This window comes from Gigantopelta aegis, chromosome 4, assembly GCF_016097555.1.
Source record: "Gigantopelta aegis isolate Gae_Host chromosome 4, Gae_host_genome, whole genome shotgun sequence".
Classification (NCBI taxonomy): Eukaryota; Metazoa; Mollusca; class Gastropoda; order Neomphalida; family Peltospiridae; genus Gigantopelta; species Gigantopelta aegis.
In genome coordinates, this window is record NC_054702.1 from 10,745,370 (window position 1) to 10,761,955 (window position 16,586).

The window sequence follows — 16,586 nt, forward strand, 5'->3', positions numbered from 1 at the left end:
TAATTTTACCTATCTGTGATATTTGTATGTATTTTCACAGTTCTTTATACTGTTAAATGTTGAATTTTTATATTGATGTTGATAATCACTGTAGTTTTGCATTTACCATAGTTTGACACCCAATAGCCGATGTATTTGTCATGCTGGGGTGTCATTAAACATCTATTCTAGTCTTTTTTATAAAAAGCTAAGTCATTTTCTTTTTACTACATACATAACATGGATTTCTTCTTTTAGACAGAAATTTACTTGTTAGATTATGAGAGTGATGATTTAAAAGACTATATCAAACCTGTATTTGTTTACTTTAGATTAGGAAAGTGATGATTTGACAGACTGCATCATCCTGTTTTTACTGAAAACATAAAGGTTGTGTAAAATAAAAGCTTATGTTTGTTTAGTTTAGTTTGTAAGAGTGGTGACATTTATTTTATTTTATTATTTTTTTATTATTGAATTTCCTTCTTTTAGATTATGAGAAGAATGATCTGCTGTTTGATGTGGAGGAGTTCCGGAGTGTCGTATATCAGCGACCATTCCAGTATTTGTTCCGACAGGAAAGTAAAGCAAGTCTGAGTGATATTGATCCTTTGACACCACAGGGAGACCCGGCCCAGTGTCTTATCACTCTTCTCAGGTTAGATACAGGTTGTATTCAGTGACTTTTCCCACCATTAATTCTAGGTGTATCTTGTAATAATTTGCTTGTAAATAGGCAAGTTTCTCAAAATATGATTTTCACATTTCAAAACAAAAATTAAGAAATAAGTTTGACAATTGTGAAACTTCAATCCAGTCCCTTTCAGCATTCATAGTAATCATTTTATTGCCATATGTCCTTATTGGCCATTTATTAGTCTACAAATCCATGTTTACATGTATAAATTACTATGCTCCATATGTCGCTTAAAATAGATATGTATTAATTAATGCATTTGATATTGTATTGTTCAGACACTGTGGGGTACCAGACCCCTCGTGGGCAGAGCTCCATCACTTTGTGTGGTTCCTGAACACTCAGCTGTGTGACTTTGAGAGATCAGTTTTCTGCTCTCCAGAACTCCAAGATGATCTTCCCGGCTTCTCACTGTTTGTTCTCAAATTTGTTATCCAGATGTCACGGGTGAGCATGTAGTCACTTCATTAAGTGGAAACCTACTGTAGTATAGTGAAAATTTATTAAATTAACGATTACGATTGCATTTCATGATATTTTGCCAAAATATTTCATACCATGAACAATTAGGATTTTTATTTGTTGCATTGTTAGCTATTTTACCAAAATGCTTCATATATTATGAACAATTATACGTTTTTGTGACATTAATTGCCATTTTACCAAATTGTTTCTTTTTATGAAGTTAGGATTTTTTATTGTCTTAGCAAAATATTTCAAACCATGAACAATTAGGATTTTTATTTGTTGCATTGTTAGCTATTTTACCAAAATGCTTCATATATTATGAACAATTATACGTTTTTGTGATGTTAATTGCCATTTTACCAAATTGTTTCTTTTTATGAAGTTAGGATTTTTTATTGTCTTAGCAAAATATTTCAAACCATGAACAATTAGGATTTTTATTTGTTGCATTGTTAGCTATTTTACCAAAATGCTTCATATATTATGAACAATTATACGTTTTTGTGATGTTAATTGCCATTTTACCAAATTGTTTCTTTTTATGAAGTTAGGATTTTTTATTGTATTAGCAAAATATTTCAAACCATGAATAAAAAGGATTTTTGTCTCTCCTTTACAAAGTGAAAGGGCGAGATACACACGTAGGTATTACTTTTTTGATGGAGGCGATGGCGACTCAACTTTTAAATTAAAGTTTAACATTAAAATTAAATTTTTTAGTCAGTTTCTCACAGACTATACGTGCATTTGAAAAGAATTAAAAATTAATTAATAGAAAAGGTTAAAGTTTTGCATTTAGCTCCATTTCTCACAAGCTATAATTAAGTCATAGATCGATGAAACCTGTTTTATAGTTGTACCTATATGTATGAATTTTCATCACAGAGCATGTAAAAAGAATTAAAAATTAATTAATTATACATTTTTAATTAAAATATGTTTGCTTTTAGGTAAATATTAAAGTTTTGTGTATAGCTCCATTTTTCATAAACTGTAAGTCCTATAGATGGATGAAACTTGTTTTTCAGTTGCTCCTATGGATGTTCATCACAATGCATTTGAAAATAATTAAAACTTAATATAATTTTGTTTTGAGATGAACATCTTATGGATACAACTATCAGTGACACTGAATAAAGTTCATGGTAGGCAAGACATTCTTGTTTATTTCTATATAAACTGACAATCAAAAGAAAGTATACCAATTATTTTTATTATAAATAAACACAATACACGTTCATGGAAGGTCAGATAGGTTCCAGTATTGTTCGTTATAATGCCATCAATGACGAATAGTCGCATATTGCTGTGTTTGGGCGATGCCGCACGTGCAAAATGAGTATTCATCAAATTTATACTGCACAAGAAACATGATACTCGTGCCCATAAGGGTGTAAAAAAGGGTGCCATTGCTTAGAACGTGCCTCAGTCAACAATAAAAGACCAGAGAACATGGCAAGGCTAACTGCTGAAGAAAGAGAGAGAGAGCTATTGGTATGGTGCAGTTGGGTGCGAGTTATGCCCATGTGGCAAGAATCCTGAAATGCCCAACATTGACGATCACCAGGTTGATACAGTGTTACAGGGTGACTGACAGGACTGCAGACAGACCATGAAGTGGAAAACCCCGTGTCACAACAGCCAACGAGGACCGCCATCTCTGCATCTTACACTTGCGTAACAGATTCCTCACTATGACGTCATCTGCAGCGACTGGCCTTGGACATGTCATCAGTTGTCACACTGTACATCGTCGACTACGACAGCATAGTATCAGGGCCTATCGACCATTCAGAGGGATGACATTGACAAGGCAACATCGACTTCGACGTTTACGTTGGGCACGTCAGTTTCAACGTTGGCAACATCGGAACTGGCAACGTGTACTCTTTTCTGATGAGAGTAGGTTCCAGTTATTCAGAGTTGATGGCAGGACTCTGATATACCGACGTGCAGGAGAGAGAACAGCTCCGTGCTGTGTTCAGGAGACTGAACCGTTTAGTGGTGGATCTGTGATGGTTTGGGGCGGTATCTGTGGCCAACAGCGGACAGACCTTATTGTCATTGACGGAAATCTGTCCGACGTCTGGTCCATGCTTGCATACTTGCACATGGTGGACATACATGCTATTGAAACATGTTCTTTGTGGTCAAATATATTCACCTTCGTTATGAGTGGTCCTTTATGAAATCGCACATTTCACCCCTAGTGCTGTTGTGAACTGTGATATTATCATTTTATGGGTTTTATTGAGTATACTCGTGTTTATTTATCACCAAATTATTATACTTTCAAAATATAACATTTGCATCAACTTGTGTTTTGTGTTGTTTTTAATACTTTGAAAAAATAATTGGTATACTTTCTTTTGATTGTCAGTTTATATATTTGCCAAAATATGTCATACTATGAACAATTAAGATCTAAAACATTTTGTTAGAAATGACAGTAAAACTATATTAAAATGTTATTTCATTTTCTGTGATGTTTTGTTGTATATGGAAGCTATATAGGTGGTTAGATAGAGAACATATTTTCTTTTTGCAACATTTGTGTGGGTATAAAAACTTCATATTATATCTGTAATATCCATTGTTGGGTCAAATATTTGTTGTAATATATCTCATACTCTATATATTTTTTATGTCTGTTTCAGGACTTTGCCACTCGATCCCTGAACATGAGTGAAGAAACACCAATTGGTGACGCAGAACAAGAGGAACCAGATGAAGATGTTATTTCTCGCTTCCAGATGAGACGGACCTGGGAAAGCAGGTTTGTTTTTTTCTGCTCAGCTGCTGTGTGGATCATACTGATGATTTCTGTTTATGGTGGTCAGTGTGTCTGTGTGTGCATGTATGTTTGATAGAGACTGATAGAGACAGACATACAGAGACTGTCGGAGAAAGGAGGATTTATATAAAATATAAAAGAACCCTTGCTACTAATGGTAAAATGTAACAGGTTTTCTCTCTAACACTAATAGATTACATGTCAAATTGCCAGATGTTTGACATCCAATAGTCGATGATTAATAAATAAATTTGCTCTAATGGTGTTGTAACGATTTCACTTTCTCAGCACGTGCCCACTTATAGACCGGTGCTAGAATCGAACTAAATACAGTTCTAAAAATGCCTTGCTGGGTTCGGCTACCCCTTTCGGTCGTAGGCTTCCAAAATCACATTTCAATATGTAAACTCATGATTAACCTTTCTCACTAACTAATACAATAATCACATAAGTCGTCCTTTTTCACAGTGTTTATTTAAGGGTTTCAATAGATCATAAAAACAATTACATTTAACCAGCAAAATAATTAAGATTTTTAATAGATTTCATGATTGACATTGAGAGATACAGGTTACATAATAGTTTTTCAAATTTCCAACAACTCAACCACCATTGAATTCCCCGCCAATGAAACATTAAGAATCCCAATATGGATTACTATTTGTTTATTCTAAGAGAATGAAAATCCATCGAAAACATCTAAAACGTACCTAAACATTCATTTCCACTCGTGAAACCACAAGATTCCCAAACGTGGAATACTTGGAAATTTACGAGACAGAAATAATATTTCCTTCACTTAATTCTTCTCTCCAAAATTCCAATAATCTTCTTTCAAAAATATTTTAGTAACCTCTCAAGTGTCAATACAAAATAAGCCTAACAATAATTTTAAGGTTTACGGTAATGCAATGCAAGACGGTGACAACTAACAAAAATACACTACCATTTGGTTAATGAATTACATAATAAATAAATAGCTTATCATTGTCGGTTCTCACATAATAAATCTAAAAACACAATTTGGAATAACCGAGTGAGAGAGAGCCATTCAAAATCTACACATAAAAAAACACAATCAACAAACACACATGTTGTACCTGTGGTTGGAAAATCAGAAGTGAGTAAACGGATGGACAAATCTAGCATTAATACATGGAATGGCTTCATTGGTCCAAATTAATGACATGACATTAATCGGACATGACGATTGGTTAACCTATCATAACAATTCTTCGTAGAAATAACGAAGATTAACGACAAACTTAATTATAGCCGAATATTGCCGAAAATTATACATCGCTACAACAAAAATTACGTAAATAAAATAAACAATTCTAACTTAATTATCTTCTCAAATGGTATCCCAAAATACAATATAACATTATTATTGTTTAACCCCTCCCCAAATATTACACAACGTGATATTAACTATAAAATCCAAGCCTAAACATTACAATATTATATGGTCTCATGCCACTGTTTGGAAAATCAATGGATCTGAATGATCGTTCCTGTAACTTTACCCATCAATAATCTGATTCATAGAAAGCTGATTAAAGTGCTAATAGGGTGCTAGAAGATGTTAGTATAAGAAGTTGAGAAACCAAGAATAAAATTAAGAAACTAAACATAAGTAGAAAAAGGACAGACAACAAATCAGATTATTCAGGAAAGTATTGGAAATATACAGATTTGTTACAGTGTTAAACAAAACATTTTTAGATGATTATGCTTTCATGGGGCTCATTTCTGGGAAATGTTTGCTTTATTTATTACAGATTTTGATTTTTAACTGAAGTCCTTACTCCTGTTTGTTAGTCATGTAAAAAAAAACTTGTACATATTTGCAGTCCACATCCATACATATTTTTTAATCCTGATGGGCAAACAATGACATTCCTGGGGTTCAACATCAACAGACAGACTGGCGATCTGATAGACCAGCAAACAGGCCATGTGTTAGAGCCTGCAATCATGGCAAAGAACCTTCAAGATAGCCTCATCAGAAACAGAGTTCCTCTCAATGAAAACTTTGATCAGTTACAAAGGTTAGTAATGCAGATCACAGTTGTCACATGTCCTTTTTTAGTGAAATGCGTGAAAACAATTTTATTCAGCAGAGATAAAAATCATCTTAAAAAGAGTTTCTGAGAATTTTAAATACTAGCTCTAACCAAACTGTTTTGCGGTTTTAATCTATGATTTAGGGATTACAATTCCATTCATTGAATAATCGGTGAATTTGAAACATTGAGATGATGTGCACATTTTAATGCTATTTAACTAGATATTATTGGATCATACAAGTGACATCACTGGGGATTACAAACACTGCTTAATTTGAATAGGATACTCCGAGGTCAGAGTTACATTGATTAAAAATAATATTAATAACTGGGGGAAACATCAACACTCTCTTGTAGAATGTTTAACTCAGTATTTTTCAAACTTCACATTCGATATGGTTCTGTGAGGTTATGCTTGATTTGTGTTTATCATAATTCATATTTTAAGTTTTTGTTCCCAACAGGTTGCAACGTTTGGAAAAGCTCTGCAGTGTGATGCCAGGTGTGGATTTCTTCTATGACCCAGATCCAACCTATGAGTTGACGACGGACAATGTCAAAAAGATTCTGGCAATCTTCATGAGGTTCAGGTAAATGAGACGTTCACTTCTGGTTAAAATCAGTGAAATCCCTGGAATCTGATATTATTACTCAATCAGTATTTTTCCCTATGAATCTTTTTTTTTTTCCGGTTAAAAATAATCAAAATTTTCATTGTAAAGAACATTTAAATGGAACAGTGCATGAGTAATAAAATGTATAATCAAATTAATATGAGGAGTTATTAATTATCTGTACCTCGTAAATTCTTGTTGTAAACCTTCACCAAAATCTTCATTGTACAAAATTAATTCACTTAGGGAAAGATACTCATAACTTATTAAGTAGCTATTCTCTACTTTGTCACACAATCTATACAAACCAGAGTTCGACAAATCCGCTAGCCCGATGTCCATGGCTAGTGGGTTTTTTTTTTTTCCCCCTCCCCTTATTACTCGATCATGTGGGTTTTTTCTCGGTTGAAATTTCGTTCAATAAATTTGATCGTGACGTTGGTCATCGAATAATATCAACAATGCAATCAGTATATAATAATAATCCACTTGAACTAGCTCTACAAACTGCAGTAACATGCTATCTCTAAATCATCACAGTTACAGCATGCATTGTTTACGCTTTCTGGCACAGGAAATAAGTCTAATGACATGCGTGTTTTGATTGGTTGGGCAAGTCATGTGGTAGTTAATCTTGCACATAATGTTTTAGGCTAAGAACTTGGAAATCACCAATTGCAACAACAGGTTAATGTCAATCAAGTAAACCCCAGTCATGCTTTGAATTTCAGTGTTTGTTTTATTTACCTATTGTTTTCTAATTTAATACTTCGCTTACAAGTGGGTATCGGCAATCAGGAAAACCGAACATGCAATGACTCGGCTTGGCCTATTTCGTGTAGGGGTTTGGATAATGCTTCACAGCTGCCAATACAAGATAATACCTTTTTTGTTCATCAATTAACAACGGATTACACATCACCATTATATTCTTTTGATATCAGTCTGAGACGGATGATGCCCTGTATTTGAGCACTTGGCATCATTGTTCCTGGTGATGTAAATAGTATATCCAGCTACCAAATACACTGAACCATCTATTACCGTGTGTCACATTGTCATACCCTCATTTAAATTTAATTATTTTGATACTGGGTTTAGATACCAACCATGAGTTTGCTCAAAGTTTTTACCAATATGTCATTTGTCCAAATACCCAACGTATATGATTTGATTTTAAGTGTTTGCTTTATTTTACTGTTACACTCGTAAATGTGTAATGTTAAAAAAATTATATTAAAAATCCAGTTATAATTGATCAGGAATTTGGGCTAGTGCATTATCTTGGTGGGCTAGTGGTTTTCACAACTGTGCTTTTTGCTTTGAAATATAGTTCCTACCAATATAAATGAAAATTTAGGGGGTGGGGAGGATTGTGAAGTTTAATCGGTGTTGGATATACAGTATAAATCTTTTTCAGATGTAACATCCCTGTGTTAATCATGGGTGAAACAGGATGTGGAAAAACTAGACTGGTCAAGTTCCTGTGTTCCCTTCAGAGTCCTCCAGGAGTTGAAGTTGAAAACATGGTCATCATGAAGGTGTGTGTCTTGATGATTTTGATTATTTAACATTAACTCATATAAAATGTGATTACATGGCCATTTTATGAATACATTAACATACACAGTTTGAAATCTTTGCTAATGATATAAACAAGAAAATTGTTAAACAAAATTTAATAGCTGATATTTTCCAGATGCTAATATGTGACTGGATGTACAATGTATGGCATCTTCAAACAGGTCCATGGTGGTACCACAGCTGATGATATTATCAAGAAAGTTCACAAAGCAGAACGGCTTGCTCAAGCCAATGCAAAGATCAATGCACACATGTACACCGTTCTGTTCTTTGACGAGGCCAACACAACAGAGTCGATTGGTCTGATCAAGGAAATAATGTGTGATGGGACAATGGATGGTCAACCATTACAGCTGTCTGACAAACTTAAGATAGTGGCTGCATGTAACCCTTACAGGAAGTATGTAAACTTTTAATTTTGGGAATTATCATTGGTTCTGTCTAACAAACTTAAACTAGTTCAGTGTGTACAGTATCTCATTCAAAAAGTATGTGTAATTGTAATTTGATTAATTATCATCAGTTTTATTTAAACCACATGATACTGGATTCAAATTCAACAAGAAGTTTCTTTGATGTTAAACTATGTGTTTTCTATGCAAAATTTGTATTAATTATAACCACATATATTTTTTATCATTGTTAGCATTAGTTTTTAACCATTTAACTTTAAAAAAATAATACTGAATAAAATGAACAATAATTCTTGGTTGTTGAACACTAAATTTGGATAAAAATTGTTCTTTCTGTTCAATATTGAGAGCATTTTTATTAATTAAATGTTTTTGCTGCTCTTAATTTAGTCATTTTTCATTGAGTTTTTCATTACTTACATCATTTTTGACTGCACGCTAATAAACTTTAAAAGTCAGCTTTTTTGTAAATATGACATATTTTAGACTGAAATTCTCTTCTGTAACAGCCAACACTGTTAGGCTTCAAGATAAAATGTTTGACATTGATGTATTCATTTTAAGTAAGACATTTGATGTAACCATTCATTCTTACAGTCATTACAATACAACTTGGTATTGTTGTGATTTTAGCAAGTAACAAGTTCATATGGTTTTATTTTCAGACATTCTGATGAGTTGATACAAAGACTTGAAAAAGCTGGTCTTGGTTACCATGTTGATGCAGAAAAAACAACAGACAAGCTTGGTAACAATTTCATAAACAGTCTCTATTATAATTAATTCCCAGCTGAATACATCATTTTGTAATTATGATGAGCAAAGTAATGTTTAGCACAAGGTTTCTTTTTCCTTTTGACCTTTACTTGAAAAGATTAAACTAAGAGAATATAGAGTTCACTTCATGGGTTCTATGAGGCATGGACGAGAGCATTTTTTAATAGACCGAGACTTTAACATATCATGACTACACCATACAAATTGCATTAATGATTTGAGTCTAGATTGTAAAAGTTTTATAAGCACATACCCTGTTCCAGCATACAGGGTCATTAACCACAAGAACAAATAATGCAACTTGTGTAATACAAAATATTGAATGTCTAAATCTGACGTCCCATTTAAGCTAAAGGTCCTTCTTATCTGCCTGTCTGTTGGCTTTAGGATTATGTTTAAGAATCTTAAAAATGAATGATAAAAATCTCAGAAATCTTGTTGCTTTTGTGTGTACTATTTGTTTATTTATGTTTCAATATTTATATTGTGGTTATTGTCTCAAACGTTTAGGTCGTGTTCCAATGCGTCGACTTGTTTACCGGGTCCAGCCATTGCCACAGAGCATGCTGCCACTAGTCTGGGATTTTGGACAACTGAACACAACGGTGGAAGAGCTGTACATCAGACAAATGGTCAACCATTATGTAAGTTGATCTGTTAAGTGGACTGCAGTAATGTTTAGTACACATGTGCATAGGCGGGATAGAGAATGAAAAAAGAGAAAAATGCCAAAACTGTGATTTCTTCATGAATATGTCTTCTTTACTTTTTTTTATAGATTCATGATGACATGTTACCACAAATACCTGGACTTGTTGAAGTAATCAGCACAATCTTAATACAGTCACAAAACTTTATGAGAGATCAACAGGTAATGTCATTTTATTGTTTAAATAATTGATTTTGAGCTGTTTTGTTTGCAGTTTCTTTCACCATAACACAAATCATTGGTTATATTCAGAAAAGGGCTAATAAAGAAAATGGATTTCAAATTGTTTACAAGATGTAATGATTTCAAAACATTCCCCATCCATGGATTGCCAGTATATTTCAGTTAATTTTCATATTATTGGCACAAAATAGTGGTAGGTACTAATATATGGCAGCAAAGGTTTTTGGTGTTATGAATCCTATATGTTAAAAAAGTACACAATATTATGTTGTTAATGTAGTATGATTCTTAAGAAAAAATCTTAGGGTTTTTTATTTTCTGAAAACAATTGGCATTATTTTAGAATTAACTTTTGTACTATTATCATACTTTAGGAGACTTTTAACAATTTACTTTAGGATGAGTGCAGTTTTGTGAGTCTGCGAGATGTAGAACGAGTCCTCAAGGTTATGTCTTGGTTTTACCAACAATCTCAGGACAACCGAACTCTGTTTGACATGATGGAGGAAGAAGAAAGGGAGATTTCTGATGAAGAGGAGAGGAAGAGGAGGAGGAGACAGAAGAATATGGAAATGCAAACGTCAGTAGTGTTCTTACTTGTGGGATGTTAAAAAAGGGCATCACATTCCAAAATGGACATATTACACTAAACAAATTGCCTCAAAATATTTATTGTGAAAATATCTTTTTTAATTTTTACATAAGTTTTATCTTATTACTTCGAAAAAACCCACAACTTTTATCTTTTTTGTTTGTTTGTAAGTTTTTTGGGGTTTTTTTTAAGTAACAAGATAAAACATTTAATAATATATAAAAACTGAAAAAGATAGTCTTCCAGTGTTCTTACATGCTGGACATTAAAAGAAGGATGACACAATCACATTCCAAAAAAACCCCAAAACATCCCAACAAACCTTTAATGGTTTTTCTTCCTCTTTTTTTTAAATAAATAAATTTATAATGTTTTATGGCAAAAAGTATAGTATTGTAGATTTACTGAATAACATATGTTAGATTGAAATGGGCTGCAATATCATACTTATATTGTGAACCAGGTATTACTTGTGTATTAATCATTCAGGTTACACTGTAGTGACAGATATTTTATAGCTGTTCACATGTTTTCTGGGGGTTTTCAGTAACCAGTTGATTTGTGCATACAGCTTTTGTTGCTACATAATGTGAATTAAGTTTTCCTATTGAAAAAATGGATTCAGTATAATTTAGTATGAGAGAATACATTTTTCTTCTCCACTCCTTGATTTTTTAAATAAAGGTGCATGGTTATTTTCTAATTAATCTCTTGTTTTATGTTGGGGTATTTCAGTGGCCGGATGATTTGACCAAGTCATTAATTTTGGCTCTTGGTGTCTGTTACCGAGCTTCTCTGAGAAGTAGAGATGACTATGATGACCATGTAACACAGTTTTTTCAAAAGCCATGCAGTCTTCCTGGTGGAGAGGATCAGTTTGTTAATGTCATCACAAGGTTAGTACAAAAACAAATGTTATTGGGTGCCCAAGTGCCTATCGACGGGAACCTATTGATTTCCTTAGGATTATTATTATTATTATTATTATTATTGTCATCTCTGTTTTTTTCATCTTGTAAGAATGGTCCTGGGGCAGATTCAGCTGAAGTTTTTGCTATAATTAAACAACATAAATTTGTCTTAGTGATGTACAGCTATTATAGCTTGGCCTGGGAATCCATCATTACTGTTTGCAGTTTTATTTGTTATTGACATCCTTTTTTTGCTTGTTCATCTATAAATAAAATAACTGCTGTTAATATTGCAGTTGTCAGTATTAGTAAGAAGGATGTAGTAAAGGATCTCCTCACGAGTGGCCGTCCTATAACCACTATTTTGCCAAATGCCCATTTGACTGCATTATGCAGAGATACATCTCTGATCATGTATTACGGTTTTGTCTCAGATTCACTGTACTATTCTACACCAAACAGTAGCAGTGAGAAATGTCCTGGGGTGTCTTAATAAACAGTCTGTTCCTGTTTGTATTCTGAATAGCTTATTATATTCTGAAGGAAAGCTGTAATAGTTGGCTTTATAGTTGCGTCTTTAAAACAAAAAAAATCATTACACATAGAATTATTGGTCTGAATTTATGCAACCTCTGTTGAGTGTTTACTGTTTAAGCATTGTAAATTGTAAATAAAGTTAAGACATGAACAGGCTTTGTGAATTCAGCCGACTGTTTCGATTCTAGATGTCAAGATGTTTTCCTTGAAAATGTCCAACTGGAGGAGAACATAGCTAGAAACCAGGCTCTGAAAGAAAATCTCTTCATGATGATCATCTGCATAGAGTTACGCATTCCACTGTTTCTTGTGGGAAAGCCTGGCAGCTCCAAATCCCTGGCCAAGACCATCGTTTCCGATGCAATGCAAGGAAACTCTGCTAGAAAAGAACTGTTTAAACAGCTGAAGCAGGTGAGTTTACATCATTAATTACAAAACAAAATCTGTCCTTGTAATCACAAAGTTTTGTGTGGTGAAACTGAAATAGTTTTATTCTCGTGTATTTAAAGAAAATCAATGATTGGAACCTCTAAGTTTGTGGCATGTACTAGGGTATCCGGTCTTTTGGAACATACTTATAAAAATATGTGTCTGCTTTCTTGCTACACTATGTCTATGCTACAATTTTTAAACTCTGTAAAATTATGAGTTCTGTTCACATTAATTTGACAAATTTCAGAACAATTACAATTTTTAAACTTTGGACATATTCAAGATATACTGGGTATGTTGATTTAATAATAATATTAAAAAACCCACATTTATAAACATTAAGGGTTAATGCATCATGTTTTTATCTTGGAACCATTATGTAGTTATTAATGTTTCAGTAACACTTGCTGTGTTGATTTAAGCATCCTAAACCATCACAGACTATTTGTTAATAATTCCTTTTGTAGGCTCAGATGGTGTCATTCCAGTGTAGTCCTCTGTCAGTAGCAGAAGGTATTCTGGGAACATTCCGACAGTGTGCTCAGTTTCAGAAAGACAAGGACCTGAGTAGATACGTGTCCATCGTGGTACTCGATGAGGTGGGATTGGCTGAAGATTCTGTACGCATGCCACTCAAGGTATGTGTGCTAACTGGAAGTCCACAGTGAATATGTTTAAGATAAGATGAATATTTGTATTTTGTTTACATTTACAACAAACAAATTTTAATATTACACTAACATTGATTGTTTATTCCTCATTATATAAATAAGTGAAGTGTATGTGCAGTAAAACAAGCAATCTGTTTGACACGTTTGTCAGTTTGTTTTGATGGTTTTTGCCAGTGATAATTCAAGTTACATTGTTTAATATTCTTATATGCATGTTTATTTGCTTCCTATTTTTACAATCATTTTGATTCCTATAAATTATTTAAAATTATTATAGATTTATTAATATTTTGCTCTTTTGTAGCAAAATAACTTAATTTGAAATTGATATTTTATGCTACTCTGTTGTCCTTTTTATTTTGTTTACATATCACATCATTTATGTTTAATCTTTTTTATAATGTATTTTAGACACTGCACCCTTTGCTAGAAGATGGCTGCCAAGGGGATGAAAAACCAGAACCCTACAAAAAGGTGTGGTTTTGTTTTAGTTATTCAAATTAAAACATAAAAAACTAAATTATTCAAGTTATGATTTCCTAATGTCCATCAGTACTATTAAAATACCATTCTTTGCTTCATGACATTCTCTTTTTAAAACATTTAAAATAATTAGTTTAGTCTTTTGGGGACATTTTGTTTCCTTGTTTGTTAACCTTTTGCTTTCACTGATATCATCACTGTTTGACTATGATTCATGAGTATATGAACATTTATAAATAAAATCAGATTAATCGTAAACTTTACATTATAATTAATTATTAAAAATTAAATTAAATTAAAAATTCAACAGAATTCCCTATTTTTTATATCCATGAAATGTTTTGCTCTGGATAAGTGTAATGAAGTCATCTTTTTTATAAGTGAAGAAAACTGATGAACGTCAAATCTTCAACTACAGTTTGTATTGTAAACTGCAAACATTACAAGCTATTTTGAAAACATTGTACTATATTCTGTAAAGTAACAAATGATCTTTGTTTTGTTTCAAGCATATTTTAGTCTATTATTCATATTTTAAGGTTGCCTTTATTGGCATTTCCAACTGGGCTCTAGACCCGGCCAAGATGAACAGAGGAATTCTTGTCCAGAGAGAGGTTCCTGATGAGGCGGAACTTCTAGAGTCAGCCAAGTAAGTGTTTCACAACAACCAATACATATGTGTCTCATACCAGTTTTTGTTTTAAGTATTTTAATGTGTCAATTATTGTGAATAGTGTGAATGTTCTATTTGTAAAAACATTGGTCAAGATATAAATGTAAAAGCAAACAATATTGTCTGCTGATTAAGTTTTGAATTATATGTTGTTTGTTAGTGTCTCCCACTAAATTCTATATTTGATTATTTTTGGTTTATGTGTTTATTACTACAGATGAGTAACTGATTGATTGAATGCCTTCCCTTGACATATCCATATTTAGTGAACTTTCTGCCACTTTGGAACAGATGAGACACTGAACATATTTGTGCCAAATATTGAAACAGAGAAAACTGAACCTACAAAATTGCAGCCTATTTCTCTTATATACTAAAGTATGTTATATTTACACACTGTTTTTACAGGGGAATATGTGCTTCCCGTGAAGAAGTTTTTCGAAGAATCAAGTCACTTTTACCACAGTTAGCTGATGCTTACAAAGCAGTATTTGGTGCTACTCAGCAAAAGCGAGAATTCTTTGGACTAAGAGATTTTTATAGGTATATTGTTTGTTCTACTTAATTAAATGTATTATTTGTACGTGTGGTTTTTTCCTACCGGAACCACCTTTCTAATGCACACATACACATACAGACACACATATTTTGTTATTCTAACATCTATGTAATAAAAATGTTTGATGACATCTCAGTACATTGTTTAATAAGTAGATCTGAAAGAGACTGTCCTGAGTTTGCTGCTATTTCCAACTAATAGAGCTTTTTTATTAAATAAAGAACATATACTCCTCCAAAAAAGTTAAGGATCATATATTAAATATATAATATTTTCTTATGTAAAGGTGAAAAATGAGATACTGTACTTTGTGTGTAAATTGTTTTACACGATTATGTACAATTTGCACGTGCGCACCTGGGCCTTGAAGTGGCTTGGGTGAAAATCAGAGTGAAAACGCACTTTTTTGAAATCGCAGATTGAAAGCTCTGATGAAATTGATTGTCTTCAGTTTGAGACTACACATCATTTAATGTTAAAGTTCAGTTACAATGCCACCACGACACCATTTGACAATTGAAGAGCGAGGCAGAGCAATCGGAATGCTTGAATGTGGTCAAACTCAAAGACAGGTGGTTAAAACACTTGCAGTATTACAAAGCGTTATTTCCAGATTGCGAACACGTTACAACAATACTGGACAATTACGTGATAGACCCAGGAGTGGAAGACCGAGAGCTACAACACAGCGTCAAGACAGATTTATGGTGACATGGTGACACTGAATAGACAATTCCACCAGGCCACTGGAGTCCGCATCACCCCACAAACATTGAGAAACAGACTCCATGCAGCCAATTTCCGAGGCAGTAGGCCAGCAGTAAGGCCAATACTGCTCCCACATCACCGTCAAGCTCGATTGTTGTGAGCGCGAAACCACGTCAGATGGCAACGTCGTCATTGGCGTCCTGTTCAGTTTACAGACGAGTCAAGATTTTGCTTGGACTTTAACAATGGCCGTAGGCATGTTTGGCGTCAACCTGGAGAGTGATATGCTGACTGTAACATATTGCAACATGATCGGTTTGGTGGGGGTTCAATTATGGTATAGGGTGGAATATCTTTGATGGTCGTACAGACTTATATGCCATCAGGAATGGAGCTCCTACTCCATATGTGAGACTGTTTGCAGGTGCCATTGGTCCTGAGTTTGTGCTAATGGACGATAACACACGGTCACATAGAGCACGAATTGTCAGGGATTACCTTGAAGAAGAGACAATTGAAAGAATGGATTGGCCAGCTGTTTCTCCCGACCGTAACCCTATCGAACACATCTGAGATCAACTTCAGACACACATTTTAAGACTTGATAACGCACCAAGAACCATAGACGACCTTGCAAATGCTCTGATTAGAACATTCCACTGCAGGGACATTAGGCACTTGATACAGAGCATGCAGCGGCATTGCAAAGCAGTGATTAATGCTCGTGGTGGTC

General features: G+C 33.6%; 1 protein-coding gene across 1 annotated transcript in view; it reads left to right on the forward strand.

Annotated features, from left to right (window-relative positions):
• The window catches only part of LOC121372350 (E3 ubiquitin-protein ligase rnf213-alpha-like), a 47,552-nt gene extending 31,126 nt beyond the window's left edge, over positions 1 to 16,426 (forward strand). Inside the window, exons 19-37 of the mRNA XM_041498653.1 lie at positions 472 to 637; positions 955 to 1,123; positions 3,802 to 3,920; positions 5,792 to 5,989; positions 6,472 to 6,597; positions 8,042 to 8,162; positions 8,367 to 8,605; positions 9,284 to 9,366; positions 9,906 to 10,039; positions 10,174 to 10,266; positions 10,686 to 10,871; positions 11,615 to 11,775; positions 12,516 to 12,738; positions 13,227 to 13,397; positions 13,842 to 13,904; positions 14,453 to 14,562; positions 14,995 to 15,136; positions 15,801 to 15,954; positions 16,278 to 16,426. Of these exons, the coding sequence (XP_041354587.1) occupies positions 472 to 637; positions 955 to 1,123; positions 3,802 to 3,920; positions 5,792 to 5,989; positions 6,472 to 6,597; positions 8,042 to 8,162; positions 8,367 to 8,605; positions 9,284 to 9,366; positions 9,906 to 10,039; positions 10,174 to 10,266; positions 10,686 to 10,871; positions 11,615 to 11,775; positions 12,516 to 12,738; positions 13,227 to 13,397; positions 13,842 to 13,904; positions 14,453 to 14,562; positions 14,995 to 15,136; positions 15,801 to 15,954; positions 16,278 to 16,426 (2,807 nt within the window). The remainder of the gene's footprint in view (positions 1 to 471; positions 638 to 954; positions 1,124 to 3,801; positions 3,921 to 5,791; positions 5,990 to 6,471; positions 6,598 to 8,041; positions 8,163 to 8,366; positions 8,606 to 9,283; positions 9,367 to 9,905; positions 10,040 to 10,173; positions 10,267 to 10,685; positions 10,872 to 11,614; positions 11,776 to 12,515; positions 12,739 to 13,226; positions 13,398 to 13,841; positions 13,905 to 14,452; positions 14,563 to 14,994; positions 15,137 to 15,800; positions 15,955 to 16,277) is intronic.
• The last annotated feature ends 160 nt before the right edge of the window (positions 16,427 to 16,586 follow it).